General features: G+C 39.7%; 1 protein-coding gene across 1 annotated transcript in view; it reads left to right on the top strand.

Annotated features, from left to right (window-relative positions):
• Positions 1-16,852, top strand: part of cnksr2a (connector enhancer of kinase suppressor of Ras 2a) — a 111,794-nt gene extending 94,942 nt beyond the window's left edge. Inside the window, exons 18-21 of the mRNA XM_079806498.1 lie at positions 669-772; positions 3,213-3,717; positions 11,967-12,166; positions 14,838-16,852. Of these exons, the coding sequence (XP_079662624.1) occupies positions 669-772; positions 3,213-3,717; positions 11,967-12,166; positions 14,838-15,068 (1,040 nt within the window). The 3' untranslated portion in view covers positions 15,069-16,852. The remainder of the gene's footprint in view (positions 1-668; positions 773-3,212; positions 3,718-11,966; positions 12,167-14,837) is intronic.
• Positions 16,853-18,696: the final 1,844 nt, after the last annotated feature.

Below are 18,696 nucleotides of genomic sequence, written 5' to 3'. Positions count from 1 at the left end.
CTAAATCGTAAAGTTGCAATAAAAATGAAGTATTCAAGATATGTAATATGTAATTATCAAAAAAGAAAGAAATGTTGGGCGGAGACATGTTTCTATGCATTGGTCATTAATTGGATTTGAGATGTGGGTATTGCACTCAAAAATGAAGGCAAGCCTGTGGAGGGACAGGGTTTAAGCTTGCAAAATGATTGGAGAACTCTGGCATAACTTTTGGCATTGTCTACGAAAGATTGAGTTATGAAATTTTGAGATCAAACATTTTGTTTTACTTTAAAAGTTTCCTAAATACTCCTCACAGGTGTAAAAATTGCAAGTGAGTGTTTTTTCTTCAGGAAAATTGAAGTTATCCACAACAAGTCGACATGCAAAACCAAGGGGTCACGGTTATATTAGATGCTGTCCTTAAAAACATCTTTCTCCTTTGGTCATTTAAAACTAGCAACCAATATTTCATTATGAAGTTGTAAATGCTTGGCCGGTGCCTGATTTTTTTTTCTTTCTTCAGACAGCTCTTAAGATGTTTTACTGAAGGTCCCCATGGAAAAGCCTGCATGTGTCTTTGTGCCCCACATGATCTCTGAGGCTTTAATTTAATTATTGTTTACTTTATGGAAATGTTTTGCAAACAAGCTAATGACTCCCTGCATGCCCCTCTCTCTCTCTTCCAGCAGACTACTGGAGTGAAAGTGAACACGAAGACAATGATACGCCCTCAACGCCCAAGCAAGACAGCCCACCACCCCCTTATGACACGTACCCACGGCCACCCTCAGTGAGTCAGCATCCAGCATGCACACAGACATACACGGCTCCCTCTCATTGTGCAATCCCACACAATAGCACAGCCTCATAATGCTTGACATTTGGCATTGGTAAAAGAGCTGTTTGGTAGTGCCGTCCCCCAGACCTGGCCTTACCACGTCACTGAGTGACTGTGTGTGTGTGGTGTGTGAATGTGTGTGTGAGTGTGAATGAGTCAGACCACCTCATCTCTGAGCCCACTGTTGAGATATGAGGAGACTGAGTCTTATTTCTCTGTCTCTCAACTTATCTCTCAGTCTTTGTGAGTCACTGTACTGTCACTGTAACGTTTACTCTGTGCTTTTGATAGATAATATCAGATATTTGTTTCCTTTTCAGCGAGTCTCACGAAATCTGTCAGGAACATGTTCAAGTGTTATTTCACTCAAAATCAAAAGATGATGAAATAAATTAGCTGTGAGCGTCTTTTGTCTTTTTGATATTGTTTTGATATTATTTTCAGTTCCAATTAAAACAATTCCCATTGCAGAATTATAAATATACTATATGTGCACTATATTGCCAAAAGTATTGGGACACCCCTCCAAATCATTGATTTCAGGTGATTTCCAATCACTTCCATGGCCACAGGTGTATAAAATCAAGCACCTAGACATGCAGACTGCTTCTACAAACATTTGTGAAAGAATGGGTCGTCTCAGGAGCTCAGTGAATTCAAGCACAGTACCGTGATAGGTTGCCACTTGTGCAATAAGCCTTTCCTCAATACTAAATATTCCATGGTCAACTGTTAGTGGTATTATAACAGTGGAAGCAATTGAGAACAACAGCAACTCAGCCACGAAGTGGTAGGCCACGTAAAATCATAGAGCGGGGTCAGCACATGCTGAGGCGCACAGTGTGCAGATGTCGCCAACTGAATAGCTACAGACCCCCGAGCTTTGTGTGGAGGAGAGCTTCATAGAATGGGTTTCCATAGCCGAGCAGCTGCATCCAAGCCTTACATCACCAAGTGCAATGCATAGCGTAGGATGCAGTGGTGTAAAGCACACCGCCACTGGACTCTAGAGCAGTGGAGACGTGTTCTTTAGAGTGACGCATCATGCTTCTCTGTCTGGCAATCTAATAGACGAGTCTGAGTTTGGCGGATGCCAGGAGAACGGTACTTGCCTGACTGTACTGTGCCAATTGTAAAGTTTGGTGGAGGCGTGATTATGGTGTGGGGTTGTTTTTCAGGGGTTGGGCTTGGCCCCTTAGTTCCAGTGAAAGGAACTCTTAATGCGTCAGCATACCAATATATTTTAGGCAATTTCATGCTCCCAACTTTGTGGGAACAGTGGGATTTGGTGTCTGTCTATGCATTCCTGAATGTATGTGGTTAAATTTGTGTGCACAGTCACTGTTTTTCTGTATTTGCAGTGTAGTACTGCAGGGCAGGTCAGCCAGAGGCCACAGACATCAGCAAAGCCTTTATTTAAGAGCAAACAAAGACAGTTGAATTAAACATTTTACTTTTTTCTTCCAAAGGCCCCCTCCAGTCATTCTCCACACACATTGTTCCCAGAGATAATCGAATTAGGGGAGTTTGACATTAACCAAGAGACCTCCATAGTTGTCTGTTTATCTAGCTACCTCTTTGTCTGTCTGTCTATCTATCTATCTATCTATCTATCTATCTATCTATCTATCTATCTATCTATCTATCTATCTATCTATCTATCTATCTATCTATCTATCTATCTATCTATCTATCTATCTATCTATCTATCTATCTATCTATCTATCTATCTTGTCTGTCTGTCTGTCTGTCTGTCTCTCTGTCTGTCTGTCTGTCTGTCTGTCTGTCTGTCTGTCTGTCTGTCTGTCTGTCTGTCTGTTCTTTTGAAGCATTGCCAATTGGATGCAAGCAGGAAGAACAGTTGGCCCATATTTAGAGACTAATTTCACACACTAACACAGCTTCAGGTTCTCCCTCCATACGTTTGTCCCTTATTTCTCCATTTTCTATACTCTGCACTATTCACAGAAACCAGAGCTTTCTCTGTTCATTATTCATCTGCCTGTCTCAGACAAGTGGCTATTCAGGGGCCTGGTCTATTCTTTGAGTTTTTTCATTAGCACACTTTATTCTTGTCTTTTACCTAAAGGTGAGATGTACAGAATGAGCAAAAGCATGCCCATTCATGATTTGTAAACCTAGTGAATTTTAAAGGCATGAATGCTTTATTCATTTGAAAATGTAGTGTCATGATGAGCATCAAATTAAGTTGTAGTAGTTATAAAGTCCTTTTGGTCACGTTTTGTCTTTGCTACCCCCAAAGAGAGAGCGAGAGAGAAAATAGATTACTGGTGCCCCTGAGAATGCGAGTGATATTGTGTAAAATATTCCTATAATATTGTAAAAATACTTGGGTTTAACCTAATGTTCTTTTTCTTTTTCTCTGACCCAGAACCAGGTGAGTTGTGCCAGTCCTTACCTAGAACCAAAGCACGGCCGCCTCTCATCCACAGAAACTTCACAGTCTCGCTCCTCTCATGAGGAGTACCGCTCCGAGCCTCAAGGAGGTAGCAGCAGCGGTGGAGGTTCCCCTGCACGGAAGTCTGCCAGCCAGCGCCGTTCATGGCAGGACCTGATTGAAACCCCTCTGACCAGCTCGGGCCTCCACTATCTGCAGACCCTGCCCCTAGAAGACGCTGTGTTCTGTGAGCCGGGGGTGGGTCTGTCTCCAGAATATCGCCGCCAATCCACTCTGCCTGCCCAACGCACACTGATGCAGGAACATTACGGTCCCTTCCCCATGCTTGAAGGGGAGAGGCTCAGAGACCCTGTTAACACAGCTGGGAAACCCCGCAGCTTCACCTTGCCCCGGGATAGCGGCCTGCATGCCCTCCTCACCCCCTCCGCCAGCATGGCAGGACAGCGGTCCCTCAGCCGTTCCCACTGCATCAATAACGGTGGGTCAACATATTTGTATTAAAATAATGTATATTACAAAAAATATATATTTAATTTTATTATTTATTCTTTTTGTTATTTATTCATTAATTTAGATACATATATTTAAAACAAATTCCAGACCCATTAATTCCATAATTATTTAAATTAATTACTTTTTATAATTGAATGACAGTCGTATATACTGTATGTGCGTGTAGCCTATATACTGTATGTATATACCTAAGTAATATATCTAAATTAAAATTTTAACTCTTAAATTGACAGTCCTAATCTAAATAAATAAATAAATATAAAAATGATATCATACACTTTATTTTATATATATATATATATATATATATATATATATATATATATATATATATATATATATATATATATATATATATATATATATATAATATCAAATAGTCAAACCAAAAATTATTCAGACACCAGATATAATTTTTTACTAGTGGGTGCAGGACACTATAGTTCATTTATGTAAGTGAGGATAGCAAAATCCTGACATATTGTACCCACAAATTATTCATACAGTGGACTACCAGTAAAATGTATAAAAATTTGGGACCAAAATTATTCAGACACAGAAGTGTTTTTTCTTTAATTGCTAATGCGACCTTTTACACCACAGACTGAACAAAATTAAGCATTGCTTAGTAATTGGTTGACATCATTTGGTATTATCTAATGCCGCGTTCCAGGCAACCCGCCATGACCTATGTTTTTATAACCTTCTACCTGTGAAAGTGCACTGGAACGGCAGTCAAACCTTGACTTCCCACCCATGAACTCGTACTACGATGTACTCCCAGTTACGAGCTCTGACGTCACATAGCCCGCGAAACAACAATGGCAGCCCCTATGAATACGGTGTTTATGGAAGATGTACACGTTGAGAAATAGACTTTAGGACAATATAATGTTGGAATCAAATAATAATATAAATAATACACACACGATTATGTATTACAATGTTATGTGTCTGAAACGATGTATGTCATGAAAGTATATCGCCACATGGAAATGTTAAGTCCATTGAGTGCGCATAATTGTGTACTGAAATTTAACAGCTGACAGCTGATTGGTTGATTGCAATCCATTGTAGACCTTTCCATCAAAGTTATCTGACATTATATTTTTTCATTTATTATAATTTATTTTTGTTATTCTTGTTATAAGACTTAAATTGATTAACATACATTTGTAATGATGGCAAACGGGGCTAAAGAATATTCCCTTTGTTATAATATTGCAATCTGAGAAGCTGTGCTTGAAAGAAAATAAACCAGGTCGGCTCAAATCAGCCCACTAAAACCTCTTTACCACAATTCTATTAGATTTTAATAACCCCTCTGATTATGAGAACAGTGGGCACAGCAGAGTTATTTTAGTGCATGTGTGAATTTGAGTGCTTCAATATTAAATTGTTAAGAGCAGTGCACTCAGAGAGCGGCATGCGCAGGGATTTGTGGCTCTTTGTCCGTCTGCATCTCTTCCTGTGTTTTCTTAGCTTCTGTATCTTCCTCTGTTTCCCTGTTTGCGTGTGTGTTGGTGCTGTATGAAGCATAAACAGTGCCTGAGTTGCAGGATTTTTTTAGCTGTGCTGTGAGGTTCCCCACTGAGATCTGTCCACTCGTTTCTTACATACACACGTGCACACATGCGCATGCAGGCATCTTCTTCTAGAAATAGCTGCATGCTCTTTCCATTGAAAGTCATTTTAAACCTGCCGTATTGGTGTGGTTCTGACACAAGCTCCTGGCCCACTTCACTTTAATTTACCTGACTTGATTTTGATTTACAAGGACAGTTAACCTTTATTGACATTTCTGTAAGCCTGTCCTTAAAAGGTTATTTTTTAAGCTATAGTACCTGGATACATATGATTAAAGAATTGCATATGAATATATAAAACAGAAAACATGAAAAATTACATTTTAAAATTGTAATTTACAACGTTTTAATTATTCCCTTTAGGGACAATAATACATTTAGGAGAACTTTAGCTAACTAAAACTTTTTATTTTTTATTCCAATAACAGATGCTATGTTATTTGGACAGAGACTAAACTATTCATTTTTCATTTAGTTTTAATTAAAACAAATTTTTTAATATTTAATTAAAATAAAAAAATCTGATTAAGCCAGGGTTTCCCAAACTGGGGTTTGTGATCGTGAGGGAACTGCAGGGGGTTTGTGAGTTTAAGAAAAGCTAATAATTGATTAAATCAATGAAAAAACTGTGAAATTGAAAATGAGGTCCCACTTTATATTAGGTGTCTATGTAGTAACTTTTAAATTAATCATTGGATACAGTTTAGCTATTGTGTACTGTCACGCTCGACTATGGGACGAGAGGTGCAGTGGGCGTCTTTATTTTTCCAAGCAGTGCAAAATTAGGTGCAATCAAACCAGACGTGGACAAAGTACACAACTCTATTACTTGAGTAAAAGTAAAAGTACTACTGGTCAAATATTACTCAGTTACAAGTGAAAGCTCTAAAAACAGATTTTTACTTAAGTAAAAGTACAGAATTATTTGTTTTTAAAAGTACTTAAGTATCAAAAGTAAAAAAAAAGTTTTAGGTCAATGCATTATTTTATTATTGTTGCATTGTTGTATAAATGCACATTACGCCACCATGGTGGTTTTTTTGCCAGTCAGTGATGCTCCATCCGACATGCTAGCATACGACTACCTTAAACTAATTTCAGTACTTGTATAAAAGTTACAAAGCTCTTTACAAAGCTGCTGTCACTTTAAGGCCAAATGCAGGGATCCAATAAATGCAGGGATCCAATACACTGATACACATCCGATGTTCTCCCCACTGTTCACTCTTCTCTTTTTTTCCCGTTTACATTTTTGAGCATTTTATGCGTCAAGTGTATGCCAACTAAACTAATCTTTAATCTTTTCAGAAAACAGAAACATACTTTTTAAGTATGGCCATGGGTGCACACACTGCGCTGAGGACACCGCCTTCTTCCATTTTGCTATAAACTGATATTTTTGGGAAACTTCACATGACCCTACAAGAGTGATTACTGATAGGCTGTCTGCAAAAAACAACAACAACAACAAAAACTTTTAAAGACGAAAAATCATCCACTGACTTTCAAAGCTGCTACAGAAACGACTTTCGACCTTGATAGAAATGTAGTGGAGTAAAAAGTACGATATTTGTCTTTCAAATGTAGTGAAGTTAAAGTCAAAGTTTCCCGAAAAAATAATACTCAAGTAAAGTACAGATACAAGTAAATTGTACTTAAGTACAGTACTCAAGTAAATGTACTTAGTTACTGTCCACCTCTGAATCAGTCTCTGTGTTTTGTGCTGGTGAAGTGTTCTGTAGTGTGAAGTGCAGTTCCTCCTTGCCCTGCGAAGAGAAGGGAAGTTTAGCCAACTTAGCTGGGTGATCCATACTCACTTGGGGGAAGTCAATCACTCTCTAGGCAAAGAAAAGCGACGCAGAGGTTAGTCACGCACCCGGTGAGCATCCAAACTGCTCTCCTCTGTTCTTCCTGGCTGGAGCTTATATCTCCCTCTCAGTGATTGCCTCATGGTCATCACCTGGGACCGCCAGGTGTTGCCATGATTAGCGTTGCCACGTGTGATGAGTGGGGAGCCAGCACTATCTCGTCACAGTACATACATGTTTTAACATTGTTCTTATATTATTATACTTACCTGCATGTAATTAAATCTGTAATTAATTTCTGTAATTACATCTATAATTACACTGTTGACCCTTTTCTTTACCTTTTAACCTTTAAAGGCTCACTGAAGTGCCTTGAAGCGCGCAGCATTATTCAATGTGATGACGTAATGCGTGATATAAACTCACTATTGCATGTTATAAAGTCTGAATTGTGTGATATAAACACGCAATTGTATGTTATAAAGTCAGAATTGTGATAAAGCTCGCAATTGTAAATTGTCAGTATTGCAAGTTGACTTTTTTCCCTCACAATTGGACTTAATAACCCGCAATTGCGAGTTTATATTTCACAATTCTGAGAAGGAAATCAGAATCGTGGGATATAATGTGCAATTGCAAGAAAAAAAGTCAGAATTGCAAGATTGTCGCAATTATCTTTTTTATTATTATTATTCCTTATAAGCTTCCTTATAAAGACACCTAAGAATTCAAATAAAACACTTACTACTAACAATATAGAAAATAAATATTTTATTTATTTATCTGCTTGTCATTTGACCATTAACTGTCATCAGAGAACTGCAAATATGTTGTTGAATTATTGAATTAGTAAATTGTAAATTGTAAACTTCAAGTAAATTGTTTAGGGGTTTTGGCTGACAAATGTTTGGGAATCCCTGGATGAAACAATAATCTGAAGACCCCTATGGCCATGATATTACTTGGAGGAATAATTGTTTATTCAGATTCTTATGAATAAATGTGATTTTAATGTCTGAAATGCTCTGTCTCATGGATTATGCTTAAACCATGTAGTTAACAATACATTCTGAATGGGTTATTAATTCTGTCCCATTTTGGTCTGGTGTCCAGATAGACGCATTTCTCTCCACAAACCTCACAGAGAGCACATTTGCTGCTGGATTACCACTCTGTTTATCTCCCTCGTATTACTTTTCATCTTCCTCTCGTCTCACAGTCTATGCCCTCATGGCTCATTGCCATCTCACCATCTATATTCCCCATCTCACTGCACATCTCCACTACCACACTACCGATCTGTCTGTCTCACTTCCCGTCGGCCCTGTCTAACTTTCTCTTCTAATATTCCCCTTTTTCTCCATCTCAGACAGATCTCCTGCAGGAGTCTATATATAATCCCAGTGGTTTTTAATGAGTCTCCCTCCCTCTTATCTGTGTCTTTTATATCGCTCTGTCTCTATCTCTCTCTGGAGGAGTTGGGGGCATCTGTTAGTCATCCACAGAGCCCATGCGTGCTGTACTACATACTGAAGAGAAAAGAGAGGCATGGCCTATTGATCGTGACTCTCAATCACATGTTCCCCAGCAACTGGAAAGTTTTTCTGCGCTGCTAGAGAGTTCTGTGCCATTTAGCAAGTTACAAAAGGATCACGAAGAGCTTTAAAACTTTATCGATCTACTCAGGTTGAGTCGTTGTTATTGTAATTCATCACATTGCTAACCAAGCGGTCGAAAAAATAGTTTTTTCTTTCAAATTATTGCAGGCATTTAATAAAACCAGGGCTTTTCCGCAATAACTTGCACACAAAATGATAAACAACCAATAAAAATACAGGTAGTAGAGTTTGTATTGGTTAGGGTTATTATTATATAAATAAAAGCTAAAATTCTTCCCACAGTCCTTGGGGTCTTTGGTGCATAAATGGATAATGCCTGAATATTTTTTTTTGTAAACTGCTACTCAACTAACCTTATTCTGTATTCATTTAAACTGCATCCCCTTGCTGAATGTGATATGCATATACCCTACCTCTGCAGCATATGCTGGGAGGAGCTGTGTGGGACTGCTGCCCTCTTGTGGTTGTTCAGAATAGTGGGTAAATACACACCCACATACTGTACACTGTGGGTTCGTGAAAGCCTGATCATAAGAAACGCATGTAATATCTGCTAATAACACCCAGCACTAGATACTGGCCCACATGCTTTATCTACACAAACACTCCAACAACAGGATATGAGTGATTCAACTTATTTCCAGACTAGCACATGAGCACCAGCATATACAGGGAGTGCAGAATTATTAGGCACGTTGATTTTCTGATCATATTTTTTTTCCAGGCACATTTGACCAACTCCAAACCACAGTAATCCTAATAACTACTATTGATTTAGTATTTAATAATGTATAAGTGATATATAATTGTTCATGAAGGCTGGAAATGAAAATCACCTTATATTCAGGTGTGCAGAATTATTAGGCATGTTTTCTTTTACAGATAAATTGAGCCAAAAAAGAGATTTAACTCAGACTGAAAAGTTATAAAGTATTAAATGCCCATGAGAAGGATGCAATACTAATGCAATACTAGACATCGCAGTTAAGGCGTGACCATTGGACAGTGAAATGCTCGTTGGGTCAGCAGGATCTGACAAAAACAGGTGGTGAAGAAAAGACACCTGTTAACTGCAAAAGAATTAAGAATTAATTCCAAAACTTCCAGAATCTGGCAGTACGTTTTGGGAGTTCATTTTTAGTCCATCTCTGCAAAACGGACTTCAGGATGGACTAAAAATGAACTCCCAAAACGTACTGCCAGATTCTGGAAGATGAATTCTTCAAACAGTGGTACTAGAGGATGTGGTGCTGGTCCTTCAAGAGTCACTCTCAACCTATCTGTCCATAAAGCCTATAAAAAAACCTTCTTCATGTATTTTACAACACTTCAGCTTGTGATTCTTATCTAGTGGGGGTCATTTTTTAGGATTCTTTACCTAACTGAAGTCTCTGAGATCCTGACACCTTGCACTTCTGGAGACTCCAGGTAGGTTGCAGCTTTGGAAAATGGTGGCGCTGGAGACTAAAGGGTTCCTGATGGTTTCACCCTTAATTCTTAATTCTTTTGCAGTTAACAGGTGTCTTTTCTTCACCACCTGTTTTTGTCAGATCCTGCTGATCCAACGAGCATTTCACTGTCCAATGGTCACGCCTTAACTGCAATGTCTAGTATTGCATTAGTATTGCATCCTTCTCATGGGCATTTAATACTTTTTGACTTTTCAGTCTGAGTTAAATCTCTTTTTTGGCTCAATTTATCTGTAAAAGAAAACATGCCTAATAATTCTGCACACCTGAATATAAGGTGATTTTCATTTCCAGCCTTCATGAACAATTATATATCACTTATACATTATTAAATACTAAATCAATAGTAGTTATTAGGATTACTGTGGTTTGGAATTGGTCAAATGTGCCTGGAAAAAAATATGATCAGAAAATCAACGTGCCTAATAATTCTGCACTCCCTGTACAGTTGCACGCAGACAGAAAGAAAAAAACCTGCTGGGCAGAGTGATTGATTGCCAAACCTGAGTAGCCCTAAGAGTTTTTCTCCGCTTTTAATTAACATGTCAGGTCATATTGAACATATCATAAACAGTGCTGAAATTGCTGTCTAGCCTTACTGTCCATCTGTAGGCGTCTACCATCACAAAACTGCATTTACTCAACCCCTTTTTCAACATACTGTAACAAGGTGTGATTCTGTATCTTTGCCATTTTGCATATGTTAATGCAGGGGTGGATGGTTTCTAGCTAGTTGATACTGGCCATTGGATGGTTGATTACCCATCTTTGATAATCTAGTAACTGATAGCCTTCTAAACTGGTCATTAGCTGGTCCGAGCTGGTCAATATCAGCAAAGAAAATCTAAGATAAACCATTATTGATGAACTAATGACCATCTAGACTAGCTAATGACCATTTTAGACCAGTTACTGACCAGTTTAAACTGGATAACGGTCATCTAAGCCAAGGCAATGACCAGTTAATATCAGCTAATTACCATCTTAGACCTGCAAATGATTATCTCAGACCAGTTTATACCAGCTAATGAGCATGTTGACCAGTTATTGACCACCTTAGACTAATGACCAAACCATGTTGACTAGCTAATACCCAAAATAGATAAGTTAATATCCAAATGGTATTAACAAAAAATTACCATATTGACCATGGTGACAGCTAATAACCTTCTTAGATGAGCCAATAACCATCTTGAACAACTTATGACTAACCTCTACTTGTTTATCCTCCAATTTTACACTGGATATTTAAGCGGGGAATTGTTAAACACATATGAGAAGAGCAGGTGTGTGTGTGTGTGTGTGTACATTGCAGACAGACGGAGACGGAGAGAAAAAGAGATTTTGTATTGGCACAGAGACACCCAGCACCCATTTCTTCAAACGATAACAGATAAAAACCGAGACAGCGAGAGAAAATGTTCCCATATTATTTACATAAATCTGAGCCTGATTAAGCATTTATCTATGCCAGCATGACGAAAGACACTTCTCATCCAGATCTTGTGTCATTTTCTCTTTTTACCTTCACAATTCCAGGCTAACAAACAAAATAAAAGAGCAGAGTATCATCAACTGCTCATGCAAACCTACATGTCTGATTGAACATTAAAATGCACAGTTTAAATGTTGCAATCTGTCTGTTTCTGTTCCGATCTCACTCAATGTGGTTTGTTGATGGAACCACCCCTCTTTAACTCTGGCTTTCTGTGGCGCCCCCCCCCCCTCACAGGCGGGGAACCGGAGTGCCATCGGCAGGCGGATTCGCTTGGTGATTTGTACCGGGCTCTGGAGCGTGCCAGTCTGTCACCCATTGGTGAGCACCGCCTTTCCACCCGTCTGGAGTACAAACACCTTTTCATTCGGCGTTGCAACGATCCACAGCTAAATGACAAACTGCATCATCTCCGCATCCTGCAGAGCACGCTAAAGGTATCTGACCTCTGCTGCCGCATGGGTCCCACTGAAACCATGTGTGCCTGTTTGTTTCATCTGTCCCGTCCGTCCCTCTCCATCTGTATGATGTCTGTGGGTTTCTGGGGACAGCAGGATTTTTTTGTTTTTTTTGTAGTCCATTTTGATACGGTTTACTAAGCTAAACTGCTATCCCAGAATCCCATCCATGTTAGACGGAGTTCTCTGTCTGGTGTGGGAGGAGGGCATGGCCAAACTCTGCTCTGAACCCTGCTTCTCTGTGTGGGTTAATCTGGTTTAGGCTCTGCCTGGTGCTTTTGGGTCTTCTGTGGTTGGGTCATGCCTCTGCTGTGACCCATCTCCCCCCACCCCCAGCTGCTGCACTGTGCTTATTATGTTGGGGCAGTGTCTCCAGTTGCATTGTGGATGTTATAAACAGCTGTTCAATAGCACCAAAAAAGGGTCTCAAAACCTAAGATTTAAGATGGACCATTATTGATAAGCTAATGACAATCTTAGACCAGCTAATGAAAGTTTATGACCTGTTTAAACCAGCTAATGACCATCTTAGAGCAGTTACTGACCAGTATAAAACAGTTAATGACCATCTTAAATCAGCTTAGGAGCATGTCAACCAGCTAATGACCAGCTTAGACCATTTTAGACCAGCTAATGACCAGCTTAGACCAGCCAGTGACCATCTTAGACCAGCTAATGACCATCTAAAACAAGCTAATGGCCAGCTTAGACTATTTTAGACCAGCTAATGACCAGCTTAGACCAGCCAGTGACCATCTTAGACCAGCTAATTACCATCTTAGACCAGCTAATGACCATCTTAAACCAGCTAATGACCATCATAGACCAGCTAATGACCAGTTTAAACCAGCTAATGACCATTTTAGACCAGCCAATGACCATCTTAGACCAGCTAATAACCATCTTAGACCAGCTAATGACCATCTTAGATCATCTAATAACCATCTTAGACCAGCTAATGACATCTTAGATCAGCTAATGACCAGCTTAAACCAGCTAATGACCATCTTAGACCAGATAATGACCATCTTAGACCAGCTAATAACCATCTTACACCAGCTAATGACCATCTTAGACCAGATAATGACCATCTTAGACCAGCTAATAACCATCTTACACCAGCTAATGACCATCTTAGGCCAGCTAATGACTATCTTAGACCAGCTAATGACCATTTAGACCAGCTAATAACCATCTTAGACCAGCTAATGACCATCTTAGACCAGCTAATGACCATCTTAGACCAGCTAATAACCATCTTAGACCAGCTAATGACCATCTTAGACCAGCTAATAACCATCTTAGACCAGCTAATGACCATTTAGACCAGCTAATAACCATCTTAGACCAGCTAATGACCCTCTTAGGCCAGCTAATGACAATCTTAGACCAGCTAATAACCATCTTAGACCAGCTAATGACCATCTTAGACCAGCTAATAACCATCTTAGACCAGCTAATGACCATTTAGACCAGCTAATAACCATCTTAGACCAGCTAATAGCCACCTTAAAACAGCTTACGACCATTTTAAATCAGCCTATGGCCATCTTAGACCAGCTAATAACCATGTTAGACCAGGTAATGACCATCTTAGATCAGCTAATGACCATCATAGACCAGATAATGACCATCTTAGACCAGCTAATAACCATCTTAGATCAGCTAATGACCATCATAGACCAGATAATGACCATCTTAGACCAGCTAATAATCATCTTAGACCAGCTTAAACCAGCTAATGACCACCTTAGACAAGCTAATAACCACCTTAAACCAGCTTATGACCATCTTAAACCCGCTAATGACCATCTTAGACCAGCTAATAACCATCTTAGACCAGCCAATGACCATCTTAGACCGGCTAATGATCAGCTTAAACCAGCTAATGACCAGCGTAAACCAGCTAATTACCATCTTAGACCATCTTAAACCAGCTAATGACCATTTTAGACCAGCTTAAATCAGCTAATGACCGTCTTAGACCAGATAATGACCATCTTAGACCAGCTAATGATCATCTTAGACCAGTTTAATGACCATCTTAGACAGCTAATAATCATCTTAGACCAGCTAATAACCATCTTAGACCAGCTAATAAGCAGCTTAGAGCAGCTAATGAACACATAAGACTAGCTACTACCCATTTGACCAGCTGATGACCATCTTCAATAAGATAATGACCCCTGCTCTGAACCCTGCTTCTCCATGTGGGTTAATCTGGTTTGGTGCCATTAGGATCTTCCTGTGGTTGGGTCAGTCGGTCTGTGCCTCTGCTGTGTGTCTGTGGCGCTGCCTCCCCGCCCCCACCCCCCACCCCCCAAACTGCCATGCTGTTCTCGTTATGTTGGGGCAGAGCCTTCCGTTGCATTGTGGGTATTATAAGCATCCCTTATCACTCAGACTTGAATGAAAGAAGGTTAATTGGGGGCACATAGCCCCACAGTGCCAGAGGACTCCAGTCAAGTCTGAGCATGCTATGTGTGTTTGCGTGTGTGTGCCACTCTGCTCATCTAGATTGAGTCCACATCGCTTCACGTCTACGCTAACCGCCTGTGGCGTGCATTGACTATGACATCCTAACCACTGTATGAAGGAGACTGTATCTGTAATGCCCCCCCTCCACTGCTCTCTTTCTTCACTCCCATAGGACAGGGAGGGCGAGGTAGCAATGATTGACAAGCTGCTGGCCAATCCTAAGCTCACGTCCTCAGAGTTCCAGGAATGGAAGAAAGTTTACATGGAGCTGTTTTCAGGAGAGCCCCAGCGGGAACGTCAGCCCAGCCCCGCCTCCGAGCCCAGCCCTGCCACCACGCCTGAACCCGCCCCCCGCACGCCCTCCCTCTCGCACACGCACTCCTACATCGAGACTCACGTCTGATGCGCACATCAGACGCAAAAATACCGGCATATTATTTGAAGCAGTTGTCGCTCACTTCCACGGACCTTAGGCTGGACGTTCACGATAAAGTATGGTGGACTAATAATCTGACATTTTAATTATGTGGCTGTGAGGGATATATGTACAGAATTAACATTTGGGCATATAATGACGCATTGATGCATGATTTTGCAATTGAAAATGCAGTTACATTATTTAATAGTTAATATAAAATTACCCAGAGGCCGTCTCAGAATATATGCACAATAAATAAAAAAATGCTGTCAAGTTTGAATTTCATTTGTATCCATTTAAGCAAGTAATATTTGATCTTTTTTTGCTCAGTTATGAAAAAAAGTTTTTATGTTCTAGAATATCTGTTGAATATTTTAGAAATCACAATAAGATGGCGCCTGCCAGTAATAGTTCATATTTTGACCCCACTTGGTTTTAAAATGGGCTTTATCTGTCTGTGTGAGCTTTCTTGTATAATTCATTTTTTTTTTAATTCATAAGATTTTTACCTTTAATGCATAATTCCATATTGCATCAGCCATCATCTAACGCTCACTTAAAGTTCAAGTTTAAAAACACTCATCATTTAATAACACTATTAAATGTATATCCATTTTTCATATTGCCTAAATTCACATTAAAATGTATTTTACACTATTGAGTTTAGTTTTTAGTGTTTTATTATTATAATTATTTAGAAAACATTGATAGAATTTTAATTTTGGGAATGAAAATATTGTATCAGCCATAATTGTGTATTCCAAGTATACATTTTACACCAAGGTCCCCGACAGTCAACCTATTTTTTATACTGTACTATTATCCCTCACAGTCTCATTTTCATTCACGTCAAATTTGATACTGCGTCTACCCTGATTAAGGTCCTTTAACAAAAATTCCCTTCTCACTTTTCCTTGTACTTTCACATCCTGACAGCAATCGCAGACTCAATCTACTTGTGCTTTTTAAATACTTGAAAAACATTGTTTACGCAGGCACAGATATCTGTACAAACAAAGCACTCTCAATGGCTCGACTCGCAACCCGCAGGCTTCAGAGTATGGTTGCCATGGTTACGGGTCCTCCAAGCGGCTCAGACAAGGAGAGACAATGCAGTCGCACCGAGAACAAATATGGCACACCTCTAGACAGGAAGCAGAGGTAGAACCAGAGCACTTGAACTTGGAAATGGAAGCTTCGGCCTGAACTCGGAGAGGAAATGCATGTCTGAGGCTGCCTTTGAACACTAAACACACTGACTCTGTTGACACTGTCACTCTGTTGTGCTGCTGTACCTGTGTTTGGCTGTCTTCTTGAAGCAAATCTATGTGGACTCGCAGACGGCCATCACACAAGTTATATGCCACTTTAGCATACCATATACTCTACTGTATCATAATATATATTTATGATCTGCTGTTATACATCGGCTGGCCCCGACTTATAGCATTTGTACATTTGTGTTGGAAGGTGTGTGTGTGCGCTTGAACATGGAAAACTAATGTGGTTACCTCATCTCCCCACAATCTCTGCAGGGTGTTTGGGTATACCAAGAAAAGGCATTTAAAGGAATATTCCTGGTTCAAAATCAGTTCATTTCTATTCACAGCTTCTGTGGCTTGGTGTGAGTTACCACAGTCAGTAATTTTGACTCGACTCATAGTAATGCTCTCACAATGGAAGTCTACGGGACAAGGCAATGGAGAGTTTTCAGGCAGAAATGTGCAGCTTGGATTCTTGTTAAGGTGCTTATATTAATTCTTCCTTACAAAAAAAAAAAAAAATCTATAAAGTTGTCTAAATAAACCTTGTGAGACTTTTCCGGGCTTCTGGTAATTCCTGAGGGTGGAAACCCTTTTTGCTGTACTTGCACTTATCGAGGTTTATGGACTTCACACGGTCAAGAGTTAAAGAAAATCAGCCCATGATTTACTCAGTCATCCTAGGTGTATATGTGTAACGAATGCCAGCTAGTAGTCGCTGTGGGAGTAAACCTCACTCCTCTGATCTCAGCAGACGCTCTAGCAACTGACGCTAGGGGTTGCAGCCTTTAGCCTCCTTGTTAGAGCATCTGACTCTCATGCCGGTGGACCCAGGTTCGATTCCCGCTTAGAGCGGGCAGTTCGAACACGAGGGGTTACATTGGTGCCGTGACCCGGATGGGAGTGAGGTTTAGGGGGGTGAGTGTAACGGAGGCCAGCTAGTAGTTGCTGTGTGAGTAAACCTCACTCCTCTGATCTCAACAGATGCTCTAGCGACTGACGCTAGGGGTTGCAGCCTTTAGCCTCCTTGTTAGAGCGTCCGAATCTCATGCCGGTGGACCCAGGTTCGAGTCCCACTTAGAGCGGGCAGTTCAAACAGGAGAGGTTACATATGATATTCTTCTTTCAGACATAAAATAATATCCTGGCTCTTCCAAGCTTTATAATGGCAGTGAATGGCTGTTTCTGTTTTACAAAATGTAATCTCTAACTTCCGCTAACTGCACTAACGCTACACCTGCCACCTGCTTCATATGCTGGAACGCCAGTCTCTCATGAACCCATGCACCACAGTTAGCGGCAGTTTTTTTAAAGTCTTAAATATGGATATTTTTCTTACACAAACGCATCCCTTCGCTTCAGAAGGCCTTTATGGATATAACCCCCCGGAGCCATGTCGATTAATTTTATGATGGATAGATGCACTTTTATGGAATTCAAAACCGAAACAGCCATTCACTGCCATTATAAAGCTTGGAAGAGCCAGGACATTTTTTAATGTAACTCCGATTGTATTCATCTGAAAAAAGAATGTCATATACACCTAGGAGTAAATCATGGGATAATTTTCATTTTTAGGTGAACTAACCTTTTAAGACGGGATATGACAAGGTCATATGCACAGACAATGTTAGTAAACTATTTTTTTCAGTTTTCAGCTGGAGTTGTTTGTGAAACCTTATTATTATTATTAATATTATTAGGGATGCATAGACCAATTGTTACCATTTTATTTTATCAGTGGGAAACACATAAGCCAATACTAGGGTAGCACTTTATTTGGTTGCACTTTATTTTACAGTATTTGCACTTACATGTACTTCCAGTGTTCTTACCTAAGAAAGTACTGGGTAATATAAGGTAATTACATGGGTTAAGGTTAGGTTTAGAAGTAGGTTCAGGGTTAGTACCTAGATATTACCCAGTTATTGTAATTACTATAATAAGTACATGGTGTGTACATGGGGAACAGGACTGTAAAATAAAGTGCAAACAATATTAGATATTTAATTCAATAGTACAATTTAATGTTGTGATGCCTAACATGCAGATGGTTAAAGTCCTGTGGATCTATAAGTTTTAATATTTTAAACATTATTTCAAAATGTATTGTGGTCCAGTGCCTTGTCCCAATCAGAAATAGTTGAATGTAGTAATTTACAGAATGCCAAAAATGCAGTAGATAGCGTTCAGCTTGTTTTGAACCTGGAATATTTCTGTGCCTGTGCTGTAAACACTTCTTGACCGAGAGTAACGCCTTGCCAAACTCAGCCTCTGATAACGGATGAGCATTCTGTGAAGTGTGTGGGCTTTGATTGGTCGAAAATTGCACAGGCTTCTTTATCCAGAAG

This window comes from Gobio gobio (genome assembly GCF_949357685.1).
Source record: "Gobio gobio genome assembly, chromosome: 23".
NCBI lineage: Eukaryota > Metazoa > Chordata > Actinopteri > Cypriniformes > Gobionidae > Gobio > Gobio gobio.
Note: the sequence above shows the minus strand (reverse complement) of the source record. Positions and strands in the feature narration are given on the sequence as shown.